This window comes from Lichenostomus cassidix, chromosome Z (genome assembly GCF_008360975.1).
Source record: "Lichenostomus cassidix isolate B80296 chromosome Z, HeHo_3.0, whole genome shotgun sequence".
In the NCBI taxonomy this organism is placed as follows: domain Eukaryota; kingdom Metazoa; phylum Chordata; class Aves; order Passeriformes; family Meliphagidae; genus Lichenostomus; species Lichenostomus cassidix.
Window position 1 is genome coordinate 28,822,181 of NC_139511.1, and position 15,385 is coordinate 28,837,565.

Consider the following 15,385-nt stretch of genomic DNA (forward strand, 5'->3'; position numbering starts at 1 on the left):
TGACAGAACAGAAAGATTGCAACTAGGACAACACTTCCCTTGGGGAAAGCATGTAAAAGTGGGCAAAATTGTAAATAACCACAGTGGCTGATCTCTGCAGCTTGCAACTTGGCAGTTGAAAAATTGCAAATTATCCCTGTGGCAAGTAATCGCTTTGGCTGTTCCTTGCAGTGAACAAGATAAAACCAGATGGTTTAGCATGCAGATGCTGTGTGGCTTTTAAGTCCTGCCAAAGGAGGAAAGGACTCCTTTGGTACTCCTGATAGTGCCTGCTCTTCCTGGAATGCTGGTAGGGGAAAGAGCTCTTGTAAATGAATTCAATACTGCTTCCAAAGCTTTGATTTCTCTTTGTTTTCATAGTAATTTTTAAAAAGAAAGATACTAATAAAGATAAAATAATGGGCATTAGTCATCAGAGAAGTTCCAGGCTATATTTTTTGAGCCGATGGTTGGGGTTTTTTGGGCTTTTTTTGGTTGTTAGGTTTTGGGTTTTTTTAATCATAGTGACACACTCATTCACAGGCTGGATGAAAACAGTGTACAATTCACATTTCTTTTTAATGATGCAGCCACTGGGTCTATGGAATAAATCTGTTCCAGGAGTTACTAAGCAGCAGTTTTTATCCCAGCCTTGTACCTGTATTGCAAATGCTAGCAGGTGGCTAAAAGAAGATATGTCTCATCTAGCTGAGAATACCTCTCATCTGACTTTGTTAAATCAGATATGGCATTTCTTCTGGCTACATAAGTCTACCGCCTTACTCTGCCATATAAGTTGTACCTGTAGGGAACTTCTTCCCACTATTTGTATCACAGGCCATAGTGGGGAGGAAGTCTGCAGGGAGGCCTCTATCTACTTAGCATTCTGTGCCTTCTCCCACATCCCTAGTAGGGCCATGCTCAAGGTCAGTTACATGCAGAGTAGATAACTCCCTTTTGTGTAATTCTCATAGAATAAAACCTCCAGCTATGAGGAAACAGCTGCATATTTTGTCTTGGTCGTATAAACTGCTTTTTGCTTACATCTGGTTATTCCTCACAATATTATCCTGAGTATATAAATATATATCTATTTATACTCACTAAAAGAATAATTTTGATCAGTGCTTATCTCATTTGATTCTTTTGAGTAAGCTTTCAGCAAACAGAGACTCTCACAGGCAGACATGTCTTCCTTCTGTATGAGTGTTGAAGGGCATTTGAATTATGAATGTTCTCTTCCTTCACTCTTCCTCTCAAGGTGATTCCTGTGAAGGTGAGATACTGTGTTTGTGAAGAGTACTAGCAAGGGAGCATCAGTAGCAGTCATGAGCAGCAAGACTGATCTAATTGCAGGAAACAGTCACATTCACTACAAACTTCTCTGTTGTGACATTGGACAGTTCTAGCTTGTTTAAAATAGGCATTTAGACTTTGGTATTAGAATGGCTTTTAAGGAGAATTGATTCTGTTTGTGCTAATCTTAAAGCAAATCTTTTGGGACACTGTAGTTAGTGTCCTGGGCTGATGAGAACCCTTCTGTTAACTGGTGTACATGGAAATCCCACCACAGCACTCTGTTTCCCAGAAGGCTTCCATTCCCTCTTTCCACAAGAAATGAATTCTCTTTTACACATCTTAGAAGTTTCAGAATGAGGATCTTGAATTTTCTGGTTTGCACTATTGCCACTTGGGTTGCTCTGTTTAGGCCCTGGAGCAATGATCTTTGAATTCCAAGGGTCAGTACTCCTGATTAGACAGGTCAAGAAAACTTACAAACAAACCAGGAATACAGCACTGTGATGTAACTGTCTGTAGCAGCATCTGGAGTTGGCTCCTGGTCAAGCAGCAGTAAATGTACATTCGTGTGGAGTTTTTTGGATTCTTTTTCCTCTCATCTAAACAAAAGGGCATCCCTACTCCTCTTCTGTGTCTTACTTAAAAATGTGTACGGGGTAAGCAGGTAAGCAACATGAAAGCACCTCCAAAGAGGCAAAGTCTGCAGAAATTAAGAATTTTAAACTGCCAGTTAGAGTGTTTAATCACTGCTTGCTTATCAGAAAATAAGGTGTTGAGGGGGAAGGCTTTGTAGAATGAACTTCTGCCTCCGGGGAACTGAAGAAATTTAATTTTTTATTTCTTTGCCTCTGCCAAAAGAGAAATACATCTCCAAGGATAATTTTCATGTCCTTTGGAAGCAGTACTGCTGCTCTTGCAGGCCACCAGGATTTAGGTTTTCTTCCCGCGTGTTTTGTTTTTTTAATTAACCTCCTTCGACTCCACCAACACCCACCCATCCTCTTCCTCACCCCTCCCCACCCAAAACGACAAACGTACGCTTCCTGTCTTCTGGGGCAGGGTAATATTTACTTGTTTTAATTTGGTACATACCTTCTGTGGAAAATATTAAAGGTTTTTGTTGCTATTTTATTGATACGTGTCATAAACAGTCTTCTCCCTGCCTTCTCCTGCTCTGACTGGCCTAGCAACTTTTCTTTATCAGGACTGCTGGAATGTAAGGTTGCTTTGAATGCTTCTTCCTGGGGTAATGAGTCATACTTGGACTTTAGTGGTATTTCCGGCATGATGCAGGCAATTTGAAGACATTGGTTTTCACATCATGGGGTTATGCCAAGCCCTCACTTCAAGGCAGGGGAACAAATATCTGTTCATTCCTGGAAAGTGGCTCACTTCTGAGTCACTTGGCTTCTGTTCAGAAGTAAAAATGAGGGAAGGAAGATCTTCTCATATCCAGCTCTTCCTGCAGCAAAATCTGGCATCGTTATCATTGGGTGGCAGTTGCTGCAGTCTCAAAGCAAAACAGCCCTCCCTGCCATTGGAATATAATTGGTGCTCTCTTGTGTCCCAGCAGTTGGAGGCATCCAGCTGGATCTGGAAGCAGAGTAAAAAGCAGTTTGATTTCTGGTGACCTGAGGTGAAATTTGAACAGAAGTAAAACTCAGCTTCTCTGGTGAATAGACTTTGCAGTCATAAAATGGGAATTCTGCATCCCAAGTCCTGAAAGATTTTCAGATTGTCTTTCCAAACTGGATCTGAAAAGAAACATTAATGGTGAGGCTTGGATTAAGTAAGCAGTTGGCTAAGTATTTTGATGTGTTTATCTGGGAATTAATTCAGTGGAAGCAAATGTTCATATCAGGGTGATCTTTGCATTAATAACTGTCTTATGCCTCTGGCAAATGGGCAAGTTACTGGTTGATGTGTTGCCTACTCATACACCTGGAGCAAACAGCTCACTGCCCTTCAGTGTGATTTCTTGCCAGTTCAGTGATTTTCCATTAGAAGCCCCAAGAGCAGAACATGTGTAAAGCAGAGGCTTGGGCCATTTCAGAAAAACTTGTGCCTTGATAGCAAGCACTCCTGCAGGTGAGACTTGGTTTTTCTGTGGTCAGATCTGGCTCTGATGTGACCTTCACCTGCTAGAGATTGCCAGGCTGTCAGGATAATTTTGGGGGAAACGCATCAGGTACTTACCTCAGTACCTCTCAATGTGAACCTGAGCATTTTCAAGTTTCTTTCTGCTCCTGCTGATAACTTCTGATTTTCAGGTGAGAATACAAAGAATGCAATTGGCTGTAGTCCACAAAGAGGCCTTGTTCCTGAGTTATGTTCTCACACACCTTTTTTTGGTTGGGTTTTTTTTTTTGTTTGTTTTGGTTTTCTGTGGGTTTTAAAATTTTTTTAACATGGTATTTTAGGTTTCCCAGACTTATCCACAGAAAGCCAGTGTGCTTATAGTAAGTCTTCCAAACACTTTGTGGACTGCCTTTTTAGGGCTTTTGAATATAAAATGTTTGAATCCACATTCCAAAAGTTCTGCTGTTTATAATTCAGCTCTGACTATCCTAGTTGAAGACAAGTTAGCCTGTTCTCTGACTGCAGAAGCACTCCCTCTCCATATGGGGAATTTTGCGTATGCAGGACAAGATGCAAGAAGTGGATTCTACTTAGGGGATTGCTGTTTGCTTGCTTGGTTTAATAAAATATCCATATCTTTCCAATCATAAATGTTTGGTCTGTCTGTGTGCCTTGAAAGCTTTTGTGAGTTCCAAATAAAGTTTCTTCAATGTTAAGATCGTTGTCACTGGAATTATCTGGTAAATTTGAGTGACAAAAATGTGAGTGACACAAATGTATTCAGTGAGAGCAGCAGCACAGTGTTTGGTGTTCACTGCAGGCTGGTTACAGTTTTGTGTGTAGTTAACAGCAGGTTGTGTTTTTTATTTGGTTAGTGGGAAACTAAATCCAGGTCAGTAGGATTGAAATTGTTTAAATGCTGACTTCTGAAAAGAGAGCAGAAGAGAAGCAACCATCTGGAGGAGACCTGTAGTCTGAATCCAGAAGTAGGAGGACAGAAATTCTTAAAGCTGAGAGCTTGACAGCTGTACTCTGTACAACCTTATTCCAGCATAGTGTTTACATGTTAATGTGTGTGTAATAAATAAATAAAAAAATCTACTGGGCTTCCCTCAGGTAGCTATGTATCTGAAGAAATTTAAGTGCATGCAAAAATGACCTTGAAAATCATTGTAGTTACACTAAAGGGTTTCTAGCAACAGCTGCTTGTTGGGGTTAGGAGTATTTCCAAGTTATTTTGTTCCATGCGTTCTGAAATACAATGAAACTTCATTCAGTAATGTGGCCAGGTAAACTGTGAATTCTGTACTGTTGAATGGAGATATGTGCAGCTAAATGTCCCCTGTAAAATCCCATTGGTGGAATTCTGTTCTCTGTGCTGAGTATTGCTCTTCAGCTTGTCAGATACAAAGGATGTTGATAACCCTTGTACTTTGCTTAAAATTCAGTTTCAGTGCTAGCTTTTCAAAAGTCGACCTTGCATCTCAGTACTGTTTTCAACATGATACCTTCATAGTCAGATTTGTCTCACTAGGATATGGTTTTTGGCTAGAGAAAGCAGGTGAGGGGCTGGTAGGACTGTCATTTTAATTTGGCACCAGTCTTGAAAGCTGTAGCTGAGATGGAGCTGGGTATGGTTTATTGTGGCTAGCACAGGTCTTTCCCATGAGAAATCCTTTTGTGTTTTATAAATAAAGATAAGGTTTGGATGTTATTAAAAACAGTGTCTCAAGACTTGGACGGTGCAGACCTGGCCAATCAGGCCTAGGGGGAGGTTTTTGACTGACCAATCTGGGTGACTTTTGAAAACTCTTTATATATGATGAAATCAAAACAATAAAGGCCTTTTCCTTCTTGCCACTGAGAACTGACTTCCCTACTCTGCTAGCTGCTCAACAGCGACAGTTCATCACTGTTACACCTGATAGGTGTGGGCCAGTGCACTTTGGAATCTGACATGCTGTCAAGTAAAAGCAGCTTTATTGTGCTGCTGTTGATTAATCTGTAAGTTAATGTGACTGTATCAGATTGCATTATAGTTTTCCCTGGTTTTCCGTGGAGAATGCACAAATTACTGTTTGCTATCAGACCAATAAGGAAGCTCATATGTCTGTCTAACCACTGATGCTGTGATTTGTTGCATGTAATTTGTTTAAAGGGTTTCCTGATAGAATACTAGAGGTTATCAGGACTTTTTTTAGTAGTGCGACTATATTGTTTGACCTCTTGTTAATGCATGCTTTTGTTTGAGATGAAGGAAATATCTATTGGCATCTGACCATTATAGAATGATATGGTTGGTTTTTTAGTCCGTTGCATCCTTTTGGGAGGCAAACTGTAGAATTTCGCCTGTTGGGCTCTGTAAGCAAGTAGTAATGCATTCAACATTTTGTTTTCTTGGCTTCATAGCTGTTCTGCTTCCCAGATGATATATCCCCTAATACTCTCCAAACTCTTTTCAGGAATACAGTGCATCTATGTGTAATGCTGTTGAATTATTTAGGGTTATTAAGGTGTTCAGTGTGGCTGATGGAAAGGTTACATGCTTCTCCTGTGGAGCTTTGCCAGTTCTGTAGGTTCACCAAGTGGGGAGAGCAATGTCAAATTGAGTCTTGTATCTCATAGTCTTGTCTCAGTTTCTGTACCTGTCCTGGTCAGGTTCTTGGTTTTAAACAGGAGCCCAAACTTCTGGAGCCTGTTTCTGTTAAAACCACTGATCTGCAAGAACAAGAATGATTTGTGGGTGCCTTCCAGACTGCTAGCAAAATTAGTGCTGTCAGACCTTCAGTTTTTACTTCTTCTATTAGCTATTAACTTAATGCACATAATTGTATAAAAATGTACTTTTTATCAGCAATAAGAATTTAAATTATATAATCATAAAATTAATTTTTTTAAGAGTTACATTAGCATAGTTGTAGACTTCCTAGTAATTCCAATGACTAGTTTAGCCCTTAGAGCTGTCGCTGTTAGAGGCTGTAAAATCACCATGAGAAATGTTTCATCACAAATGTTCTGTTGACTTCTACTACCTGATTCTTGAATACCAAGTTTGCACTGACCTATCAGTGTTTATAATGCCAGTACTGCTTGTGGTACAGATTCAGTTGTGCTGTCATTTATTGAAAGGAAATTTTTCTAATTTACCTTTTAGTAAAATTAATTTTAGTTATGAATGCTCTTAAAGATGAACTCTCAAACATATTTATAGGAAGATTTACAAAAGAGATTGCAGAAATATGCGTACATGCATATGTTTTTATATATCACTGAAGCACAGACTATGCTGAATTAATGATCTTAATGATCCACAAGCGTCATTAAGTCCAGCTCCTGGCCCTGCACTTCACTCCCTCTGGGTTTTAACTTTTCCTAGAAAATCTTCTCTGGTTTAGGATCAAATATTTGTAATTTTTCTAATTATGGTCCCTGAACGTGAACCACATTCTATTTACTGACAAATTTTTCTGTATGGTCTGATGCTTTGGTCCTCTGGGTAAAAGAAAAATGTCAATCAAGAGTTCTTGTACTGAAGTATACTCACACACAAGGAGCCAATAGTATAGCTGTTATTTGGCACACAAATTTGTGTTTGGCACTTAAAACTAATTTGGTATCATGGCTTTTGTTCCTCGGAAATGCACGTTTCTTGGTGTAGCATTGACTGGCTCCACAGTACTGAAAGACAGATACAAAGACAGATACATACCACATTTCCGACTTTAGAAGAAATGAAATGTTTATCTTTTTGATCCAGGAGTATTCAAGAGAGTTTTGTATTCTTTCTAATTCAGCTTTCTGTTAATGCAGCATTTTTTCTTGATTTGATTGTTCATAACTAGAAATTAACTAGACCAATCTTGCTTGTATTTACATCTTCATCAATTTTGGTGGCTATTTCTTCAAATTTTCTGTATTTTTAATATATAAATTAAATAATATTTTTCCAAGGAGCAAGAGCACTGTCATTTTGCAGACTTTTCACAGTACTTTGAAGTGGTTTCAACAAATTACTTGATTATGTTTTTGTTGATATGTGAATTGATTATGACTTTTGTAATAGCAAAAGAACTGCTTTAAATCTTTACTTCATTTCCCAAGTCCTTTAGTATCTTTCCAATTTGCTACAAATATTGGCATTCCTATTTTGTCATTGCAGTGGTCATCATAATCATATAACATCTGAAGTCAGAAGGGACCTCTTGATATTATCTAATAAAAAACCTTGTTCAAACAGGATCAGCTAGAGTAGGTTGCCCATGTCCATGTTGAGTCAGATCTTGAATATTTCCCCAAATGGATACTTCACAGCCTCTTCTGGCAACCTATTTCAATATTTGACCATTATCACAGTCAAAATACGTTTTCTTGTGTTCAGATGGAATTGCATATATTTTACCTTGTGCCTTTTACATCTTGTCCTGTCACTGGGCACTGCCAATAGAAGTCTGTCTACATCTTCACTGTCTTCCTCAGGTATTTATATGCATTGATAACGTCCCCACTAAAGCTTATGCTTTTGCTGAAACTTCCTGCAGTGTTCTATGTCCTTCTTTTGCTGGACAGGTGAGAACTGGACCCAGCAGTCCAGCTGTGGCCTCACCAGTGCTGAGCAGAGGGGAAAAAATCACATCTCTTGATCTGTGTTCAACACTCATAACGCAGCCCAGGTTAGCACTGTACCTCACCACTATGAGGGTGCATTGCTGGTGTGTGTTTAACTTGCTGTCCTACAGGACCTTCTGCTGAGCAGCCTGCCAGCCTGTTAGCCTGCAGTTGTCCAGTACCTCCAGGTCCCTTTGAATGCCACCACAGCCACCTGGTTTATCACTCACTCCACCTGGTTTTGTATCAGTAGAAAGAGTGATGGTGGCATTGCCTAGCCAAGGCTCTGCAAACTCCAAAGAATGGAGATGCATCCCATGACCTACCTGGTAACCTATCCCAGGGCTGCCCCACACACCAGGGGAAGAAGGCACCCCCAAGTGCACCACTTGGATCTCTTGAGCTACCTCGTCTCTGTTTTTCCTTACTGTGTCTTCTGATTCTGCCCAAGGTTCGGTTCTGACTGCTTTTCTGGCAGCTGAGAGCTGCTGTTACATCCCCCTTGATGTGAGCTAAGCTCTAGTTATCAATGCTTTTGTTTAGTGATCTTATGCTAGTCCTAGTTCATTTTTTGCTGATACTCTGTAGGCGTAAATGCAGACAATTATTTTTTTATCAGCATATATAATTATACTTTGGGATTTATTTTTTATGTTCTTTGTGTGTCTTCAAATTGCGCTTCAGAATGATCTCCTCCTGAAGAGTTAACTACACACAAATTTCAGTGTTCTTGGGAATTTATGTACAGTTGTTTCTAAGTGTGCTTTTTACTGGCTGACAGGGATTGTGTGCTGCCTGCAATCTGGCTCTGCACAAGCTGGGAAATGTTTGTGGAGGCATGAAGCTGTGGTTGTTAACTGGAGCAAACTTTTGCTTCCAGCCAGTTACCAATGTAGGGGTAGAATTTAGAAGTCTGTACAGGCTTGTCATCTCTATAATTATGTGGCTATTAAGAAATGGGTGGAAGTTGAATGCTCTAAAATTATAGACTGTAATGATAAGACATGGTTAGTAGTGATTCTGATGCAATTTTCCTCCTTGCCAACAGAGTTTCAACAGCAGGAAGGCATGAAGTCCCATCAGAAAAACATGCAGCTCTATGACACACCCTATGAACCAGAAGGCAGTGGTGTGGAATCCGATTCTGAAAGTGTGGTGAGTCACCGTTTACGAGAAAGCAAATTGCCACAGGATGATGACAGGCCTGCAGATGAGTACGATCAGCCGTGGGAGTGGAACAAAGTCACCATCCCAGCTTTGGCAGGTAGGATTCCTAGATCCCAGCCACAAAATTCTCTCTCACAGTTATAGCACATGTACTTGTCTTCAAGTACTTATGTTCTCTTGATATGCGTGTGTGTATGTGAAATGTCTGAAAAGTAAATGTGGGTCATCTCAAGCCTTTACCTGCTGCAGAAATATGGAATATTGCACTTTTTGTTTGGTACTTCAGCCAACCTGTCATCAAGCATCTTAGCACTTGTTTCATATTATTAAAACTTCGAATTCTCCCAATCTTTGTCCCTACCCGTTTTGATGGGTAGATGTGTAGATAGTGTTTATTGTTGAGGAAGTTGCTTTGCAGGGTCCTGAAACTGGGGAACAAATCTCAAAGGGACAGAGTGATGAGAGTGTTGGGGATGAGAAGGGAAGAAAAGAGATGTGGCTCTGGGAGAGAGCATGGAAGAAACCTGTTCACTAAGTAGTCAGTGTGCATTTATCCTAGGTAAATCCTGCTTGACAAACCTGTTTGCTTTCTGTGTTAAAACTACTAGATCTCTTAATGGAAAGGGAGCAGTAGGTGTCATCTATGTTGACTTTAGTTTTCATCGTGTTGTGCTGTGGCATCAGCTGTGTTTGTAATGTTGCAGCTTAGATGGGTGTACTAGCAGATTTGTGAAAACCCATCAGGGTCATTGACCTCCAAGGGTAGTGTTAGTGATTCATTCCCTTCCTGGAATATGGTTATAAGTGTGGTTCCTCTGAGGATATGTTCTGGAACCCTTCCTGTTTAGCATACTAATTAGTAACCCAGAGCAGAAGGGGAGGAAATGCCCCTTATCCATCTTGGAATAACAGCCGAAGGAGGGGAGGGTGTGTGGAAAGCTGCCACTCTGAGGGGCCTCAACAGGCTGGACAAATGGACTGACAACAACCTTACAAAATCTAGGGAGTGCAGATCCAAAGGCTTGTGTCTGGAGCAGACTAATGCCCTGCAGTGATACGGACCTAGCACTGGTTGAATTACTGGGATACAGCTTTGCTAGAAGGTGCTCAAGGAGTCCTGAGGGAAAGTGGACTAAATGTGGCTAGCAATGCTCCTCACCATCATGAAGGCTAGGAGCATGCTGGCCTGTGTGAATAGGAGCAATCCAGCAGATGAAGCAAAGTGACTGCTCCTCTTTGCTTCACATTTCTGGGACTATGCAGAATGTTGTGGCAGGATTCTGATACAAGAGGGATATTGAAAAATGTTTTTGTCAGTACAGAGCCACCAAAACGACAAGAAACTGCAGCACATGACAGCACATGTGAGGAGATGCTGAGAGAACTGAGCTTGCTTGGCCTGGAGTAGAGAAAACTTTGGGTGGGACGTAATGGGAACTTTCCAATGTGTATGAGGAGATCCTCAATAAGATGGAGCCAGTTTCTTCACAAAGGAGCAGGTGTGTGATGGGAAGAAGAGATATAAGATGAATCAGGAGTGGTTCTGAGTCAATATAGGAAGTTGTTTTCTTTCTCTGCAAGAACAGTTAATCATTGGAAACAATTTTCCAAGGAGCTCTTGGAGTCTCCATGTTCAGTCTTTTTTCATCCTGTGTGAAGCAATGATTGAATAAACAACCTGATCTGATCACATAGCTTCCCACACAAGGACAGTGATTGTGTGCTACCCAGAAGTAATTTTTCTTTCAAAAATCAGCAATTTCGTTTCGTAATGCTTATGTAAAGCTGTGGGACGGTACCTGTCTGCTTCCAGTGTGATCACATTTCACAAGTTTTTCAAACAGTAATACAGCAGCCAGAGAAACTGGATTATTAGTTTTAAAAGTTAAGTCTTAAAGAGTCATATGTGTGCATATGTAAATCATAGGCATTATTTTTCATGTATTGGTCATATTATATGAAATTGATGAGTTTTAATTCATTTGGAGTTTGTATTAAGCTCTGTATTCATCTTTGTGCCCATGTTTTTGGTCTTTATCAGGTAAATGCTGAAATAGGGGTTTTTTTGAGTTGTTTTAAAAAAGGAATATTAATTTTGTCAATTTTTTCTTTTTATCTACTTTTCGGTTTGTGTACATATAACCGTAAATTAACAAGGTCAGTCCAATACAAGATTTTATGACTGGCTTATGTATAAACATTCTTTCAAGTATTATGTAGTTATGCAAGCACACAGAACAAAATATTGCTTTACCGAACTAATAGAGTAAAAGGGGTTTAATTAAACAGGATTAGGATATCGTTGGATTACTTACAAGTTCAGCGTGGAGAATTCTTATTTAAAATAAGAGTAAACACTTTTTGAGATTAATTTCGTTTCTCTGATTGCATCTGCCATTCATGATAGATTAGTTTGTTTTAGGTGCCAGGTTATTTGTCACAAAGAAATTTCTAGGGATTGGCTGAAAGGACAGTTGGCTGCTGATTCATCTCCTGTCTCTATACTTCATCTAAGTCCTAGGAGTTGTAAATATTTAAAATAAGGAAAGGAGAAGTCCAGCTTTGAAGTTTGAAATGGTGGAAAGCTTGCAATGGAGAAGTGTTGATCCTCTGCTGAGATGTATGAAGTACTCTTCTGACTTATTCAGTGGTTCTATAGGGTAGCCCAGAAAGGGTTTTTTACAGTTCCTAGCTGAGGTGGCTTTTTCTGAAAAGTGCAGTGTTGATCTAAGTGGTATTAAAAATTCTAGCAATAGATAAGTCTCACTTTACAGGCCCACAACTACCATCTCCCAGTTACATGGAACTGTGGAGATACTGCAGGGACCTTTTTCTGTTTTGAGAAATTCATCTGAAGGGAGCAACAGGTATTTGTGATGTGAATTGCAGACATACAGACTTATGCAGCAAATGTTTTAGATTTGTCAGGTGATAGACTGCAGAAAAAAACCCCAAATGGCAAGCAAACTAGAATTACCATGAACCTAATTATTCATGCAAGTCTTTGAAGAAAAAATTTGTTCTTCTGCCATGATTTCAAGATTTGTTGCTGAAGCATAGCTAAAACCTGTTTATCTCCAGCATGGTCTTTGAGATTTGCCAAAATGAAAGTGTGCACAAGCTATGAAATCTGCTCGGGTTGAGGGGAGTGTGTCTGTGTTCTGACGTCTAAGCATGGACTGGGGCTGGTGTCGTGCTGGCATTGTGGATGAAGCAAGCTCTGTGTAGCCTGTGGATTTTGCACTGCTGAAAGATGTGTCTCTGTGTAGCAGCATTCTGATTGTCTGCAACTTGAGTTCTTTCACAAACAAATTTGGGTTTGTTTTGTTGGAGGCTGTACAGCTGAAGCTAAAATGTGTTTTTGATGACTTTTACGGGAAGTGAACAGGTCTTGTTAGAGCTCCTGCTGAGCTGGGCAGACTGGTTTGCCCAGAAGAGTTCAGGTTGGCAAAGTAACAGGAATAAAATAGCTTTCAGGTACACAAGTCTGGCTAGAAAAGGAGATAACACCAGGGAGAGCGCACTGGATAGATAGAAGATAGCATAGGCATCAGAGGGCCCATTCAAGAATGTCACACTGACACTGGCTTCCACTGAGTTTGTGAGAAATCTGTCCTCTTCAAACTGTCGTGTGGCCATAGAATACTTTTGGGTAAAGGAAATGCTTGTGTAAAGCCCATCTTAGTGTTGCTCTACAAAATAAATGGCCCAATGAGCAAGAGGGCCATTTAGTAGTAGTTTCCAGCACTGATCATGGACTCAGGGAAGGACTTATAAATGCCAGCCTTTTGCTGGCTTCCGCTGCTGTTGCACAGTAGAAAGGTGGTGCCTAGGACCCTGAGGGAGTTCTGGCATGCCACTGTCACAGGGCAGCGGAGAGGCTACATGGAGAGTGAAGAAGTGTCAGATATTGCAGTCAGTTCCATAACTGCAATGGCTAGATATACTTTGGCTTCGTTTAAGGGAGGATTCATAGCAAATTAACTCACAAATAAATAAAATGAGAAAAGGCCAGAAGTCCAGAGACATGTCTGAACTTCTAAACAGAGAAAAACCCCCAACATTCAAAAGCATCTGAAATTTAACTTTGTCCTGTTTTTGGAGAACAGTTGTATCTCTAACCATCATGTTAGTAACTTTATACATAGGCACATGGAAAATTCAAAAGAGGAAATGTTTTTAAGCAAAAAGAGGAGAGATTTAGATTAGATGCTAGGAAGAAATTGTTTAGCCAGAAGTGGTGAAGCACGCAAACAGGTTGCCCTGTGTGGCACTGTGAATGGCCCATCCACGGAACTGCTCAAGGCCAGGTTGGACGGGGCTCCAGCAACATGGTCTAGTGGATGAAATCACTGCCTATGGTGGCATCTCCCTGCCATAAGGGGGTTGCAACTAGATAACCATTAAAGTCATTTCCAACCCAAGCCATTCTATGATTCTGTGTTGTGAAGATATAGCTGTTAAGAGTCAGAACAGAGTTTGTTTTGTGAACTGAAATTTTTGGTGACTGAAAGATGTTCCTTGTTCAGAAGGTGACATTAAGCTCACTGGTTTTCAGAGAGTCCCCACGTTATATCCAGGTGTTTTTCTTACAGTTAAAATATTAATACTGCTCACTTATGTCATGGGCAAGTGTACACATGCAAAGTTTCTCCTTGTTATGTTAATCAGCTTTCATTATCCAGTAATGAGGTTAAATCTGAGTTTATATCAAGAAAGAATCACCTTATTTCTGCCATGCATATTTAGGAATGTGATTGAATACATTTGCCCAGATTTTGCAATAAAAAAAAACATTTGTGCCTGCTTTCTCTGAGTAGAGGGGGAATTTGGAAGTATCCAAAAACTCATGACAAAAACATATGTAAATTTAAAAAAACCAGCTCCAAAACACTTTCCTCATCCAACATGTCTCTGTCTGTTATCTTTTTGAACTTGAACATTGCAGCTGTCTGCTTTAAAAGACTTCTTTAAAACACTGAGTACTACCACCCACATGTCTAATTGGCTGTGTGTTACAGTAAGTTCCTTCTAAGTGCATGAGGCCTATGAGTTTTGTAGGGAATCCCTTCAGTTTTCCTTGTAACATTTTTCCTGCTGTTGCTGTTGAAACTCGCACAGTGGCTGATTGCGCTGTTTGTGCTTGTGAGCACTGTGATTTTTACCTCCTGACACATTGAATGTTCTCTGCCTGATCCTCACTAGATGACCTTAAAATAAAATCCTTGCAGCTAGGAGTGTTCATTTTTGATGAAGCAGCAAAACTCAGAAGGCAATGAGAGTCAGGAATATGGTGTGGGTAGATTCTCTCACTATTCCTGTCAACAGTCTGTCCTTTAATGTTTGGGGTTTTTTTTGTAAATATGTGGAATCTGTAAATGTAGAATGAGGATGCTGACATCATTAGTATGTGCTTGACTACAGATGTTGCAGTGCTCTAATAAATTACAGCTTTGCAAAATAATTTGTATTGCTTTTCTTGGAATAATATAGCTAGTGACAGAAATGAGGAAAGGCTATTTTTCTTTTTTTGTCTCTATTTCCTATAGAAAAAGGCAAAAGCTTTGTTCCAGCAGTGCATAAGTGGATGCACTGTTAATTCTTTGCTGCTTGACGATATTTCTGATATGGATAGATGGGTGTTAACCACCTGATTTGCACCCAGATCACTGTTAGGATGATACAGCATAAACTGAGGCAAACTGACCTTCTCATTTGCTTTTGGAATTAAGGCAGATGACTGAAGGCTTACTACTGCTACTTGTTTAATAGCATCATCTCAGGAGGATCAAATTATCAAAAGCTAAGATAAGCACTAGTTATTGTACCAAGGTTTAGAAGAGTGTAAATTTTGTTACTGGAAAAGCAAGAGTGTTTTAGGACTGTACTTTGCATAGTAAGAAACACTTTTACATGACACATATAACTTTGTAGATAAAGCAGTACATTTTAATGCTAGTGAGTGCATGTTTATTCTGTATGGGGTGTGAAAACCTCTCTGAATGCTACAGCTCTTTTGATGCTTGGTAACCTTGCCTGGAGAGGTAATTATTGTGTATTTTGCAGCTCAATTTAATGGAAGTGGGAAACGGCAAGCATCTCCTTCTCCCTCAAATGACCAGCACAGGCAATTAAGAGCACCTGGAGGAGGCTTTAAACCCATCAAACATGGCAGTCCAGAATTTTGTGGGATCCTGGGAGAGAGAATAGATCCAACTATTCAACTGGAAAAGCAGATGTAAGTAAGCACAGTAAT

The 15,385-nt window shown here is 40.0% G+C and overlaps 1 protein-coding gene across 2 annotated transcripts in view; it reads left to right on the forward strand.

Moving 5' to 3' along the window:
• Positions 1 to 15,385, forward strand: part of SHB (SH2 domain containing adaptor protein B) — a 62,899-nt gene that overhangs the window by 27,721 nt on the left and 19,793 nt on the right. For both annotated transcript variants that reach the window (XM_085043718.1, XM_085043717.1), the window contains exons 3-4: positions 9,011 to 9,226; positions 15,196 to 15,367. In XM_085043718.1, coding sequence (XP_084899844.1) covers positions 9,011 to 9,226; positions 15,196 to 15,367 — 388 coding nt within the window. The remainder of the gene's footprint in view (positions 1 to 9,010; positions 9,227 to 15,195; positions 15,368 to 15,385) is intronic.